Genomic DNA, 2,826 nt, shown 5'->3' with positions numbered 1-2,826 from the left:
AAAAGAAAACGATGACGAGATGGACCGATGCGTGAAACCAAGCGACGCCCAACTGCCGCGGGAGAAAGGTTGGGAAAGGCAGGACGGAGATATACAGAGGTTTACATGCTTAGTTCATGTCTCTCTGTGTGTGCGTAGATGTTGATGCCGCTGCTGCTGGTCTCTACTGTCAGCACGACGCCGTGGCGTTTTCCGTCAAAACGCATCGTCGTACTGCGCTGCGGGAGGGATGGGGCAAAGTGGGTTTCCGCGCCCCATCGCCGCACAGCAGCAGCAGCAGCAGCAGCAAAGAAGGGAAGGAAAAAAGCACGAGCACTTTCCCTTCCCGCTTGATGGCTGAAAGGCACGAGGCGAAGTAGAGAGCCGCCGCACTCGCACGCACGCGACTTGTGGATGGTGAGTCGTGGGGTGCCTTGTCTTCCGCTTCCGCAAAGAGGGACAGACACACACACACGTTCTGCCTCGCTTCACCCTTGGGCTTCTGTGGGCACGCCCCACCTCACACCCGAATTGTTGTATTTTCTGTTTTTTCTCTTGTACCCCTCCCCTCCTTTCCCCTTTCTTGCCCCTGCAGTATCTGCAGTGTTGGCAAACGAGCAGAGGAAGAGCGGGCGTGGGCCGTCGGAGCAGCAATGAATCCAACGGGGGAGGTGATTTACGACACTATGACGGCGCAGTCGCGGCAGGATGTGACGCAGCCGCACTACGTCTCCTGGGAGCCGGATGGGCGCTACTTTCGTCAGGAGAAGGTGGGGGAAGGTTCCTACGGGGTTGTGTACAAGTGCCTTGACCGACAGACGGGCCGCATCGTCGCCGCGAAGCGGATCTCGCTGAGGCTGAGGGATGAGGGGGTGCCCGCAACCGCGGTGCGGGAGGTGTCACTCCTGCGGGAGCTGGACCACCCGTACGTGGTGCGGCTCCTGGACGTCTCCCTCCAGGACTACAAGCTGCTCCTCATCTTTGAGTACATGGAGAAGGACCTGCAGGGGTTCATCAAGCAGCGCGCCACCCCGCTCGTGGGAGGGAAGCTGCAGCGCATTATGTTTCAGTTGTTGCTGGGATTGCACGCCTGTCATAGCCGCCGCTTTGTGCACCGTGACATCAAGCCGAGTAATATACTCATCAGCCGGGACGAGTCTGTGGTGAAGCTGGCGGACTTTGGCCTGGGCCGCGCCTTCCGCGTCCCTATGCAGACCTACACGACGGAGGTGATGACGCTGTGGTACCGGGCGCCGGAGGTCCTCCTCGGCGACAAACACTACCTCCCCGCCGTCGATATGTGGTCGATTGGGTGCGTCATGGCGGAGCTCGCCAAGGGGACCCCCCTCTTCGCCTCGGAAAACGGCATCTGTCAGCTGTTCACCATCTTCAAGGTGCTCGGCACCCCGTCGGAGGCGACGTGGCCCGGCGTGTCGTCGCTGATGCACTACAACGTCTCCTTCCCCCAGTGGCGGCCCATCCCGCTTGGCAGCGTCATTCCGACGCTGGACGCCGACGGGATCGATCTGCTGCAGCGCATGCTGCACTACAGCCCACGCCAGCGCATCACCGCCTACGAGGCGCTCCGCCACTGCTGGTTTGACGACGTGCGGCGTGAAATGAGTGAGGAGGGCGCTCTCTAGCGCCGGAGTTTGGACCGCAGAGAGGCCGGCCGTGACTGTGCGTGCGTGTGTGTGTGTGTGTACGTATGTCTCTTTCATTGCGGCACGACAACTGGAGAGTTCATATATATGTATATATACTTATATGCGCTGGGTGGGGCGCCCTGCGAGCGGGCGAGGCCGCGGCCAATTTGAGCAAAACACACACATACACACAGGCACGCCAAAACAAAAAGCAACGGGGCTAGACAACTTGCCTGTTTCTGTGGTGGTGCTTTGGCGTAACTCAGCGACGAGCCACGCGGCCAGCGCGGTGCTGTGACGACCGTTGCCCTCCCGCGTCGCTGCCGCGTCTCATACGCGTATTTGTACGCCTCCCTGCCTCGATACGCGCCTGGGCCGCGCCGACAACTCAAGCAGCCAACACGCACCTGCGTGTATACGTACATACATATACATAAATAATAACGTGGCGCTGAGGAGGTCTGCATAGATGAGGCGATGAGGAGGGTGAACTCCGTTGATGGGCACGTCTTCTCCCAGAGGCATTGCACAGAGATAAAACTGAAAAAGGGAGGGGAGGAGAAGAAAAAAAAAAGAAACGATGACGAGGTGGACCGATGCGTGAAACCAAGCGACGCCCAACTGCCGCGGGAGAAGGGTTGGGAAAGGCAGGATGGAGATATACAGAGGTTTACATGCTTAGTTCATGTCTCTCTGTGTGTGCGTAGATGTTGATGCCGCTGCTGCTGGTCTCTACTGTCAGCACGACGCCGTGGCGTTTTCCGTCAAAACGCATCGTCGTACTGCGCTGCGGGAGGGATGGAGCAAAGTGGGTTTCCGCGCCCCATCGCCGCGCAGCAGCAGCAGCAGCAGCAAAGAAGGGAAGGAAAAAAGCACGAGCACTTTCCCTTCCCGCTTGACGACTGAAAGGCACGAGGCGAAGTAGAGAGCCGCTACACTCGCACGCACGCGACTTGTGGATGGTGAGTCGTGGGGTGCCTTGTCTTCCGCTTCCGCAAAGAGGGACAGACAGACAGACAGACAGACAGACAGACAGACAGAGATAGAGAGAAGGGGGGCTGGATGCGGAAAATGCGACTTGCGTCCTCCTCCCATTGGTGTGTGTGCGTGTGTGAGAGAGAGGGCAGGAGGAGCGAAGGAAGACGAGGCGGAAATCGTAAAATATTTAAGCAGGGCATGAGTACAAAAAAAAAGCAGAAAA

General features: G+C 58.5%; 1 protein-coding gene across 1 annotated transcript, besides 5 other annotated features; it reads left to right on the top strand.

The window, feature by feature from the left end:
* Positions 1–259: 259 nt before the first annotated feature.
* Positions 260–288: a microsatellite.
* A 344-nt stretch (positions 289–632) lies between these two features.
* Positions 633–1,622, top strand: Tco025E_09819 (protein kinase; the record flags this gene model as incomplete). The annotated part of the gene is made up of 1 exon (XM_029376626.1): positions 633–1,622. The coding sequence occupies one exon, from the start codon at positions 633–635 to the stop codon at positions 1,620–1,622; it is 990 nt and encodes a 329-aa protein (XP_029223239.1).
* A 36-nt stretch (positions 1,623–1,658) lies between these two features.
* Positions 1,659–1,691: a microsatellite.
* Positions 1,692–1,724: 33 nt separating this feature from the next.
* Positions 1,725–1,748: a microsatellite.
* A 710-nt stretch (positions 1,749–2,458) lies between these two features.
* Positions 2,459–2,479: a microsatellite.
* Positions 2,480–2,628: 149 nt separating this feature from the next.
* Positions 2,629–2,666: a microsatellite.
* Between the last annotated feature and the right edge of the window lie 160 nt (positions 2,667–2,826).

Source organism: Trypanosoma conorhini (assembly GCF_003719485.1).
Source record: "Trypanosoma conorhini strain 025E chromosome Unknown Tco_14.4_contig_01306, whole genome shotgun sequence".
Lineage (NCBI taxonomy): Eukaryota > Euglenozoa > Kinetoplastea > Trypanosomatida > Trypanosomatidae > Trypanosoma > Trypanosoma conorhini.
This window is presented reverse-complemented; position numbering and strand designations above follow the sequence as displayed.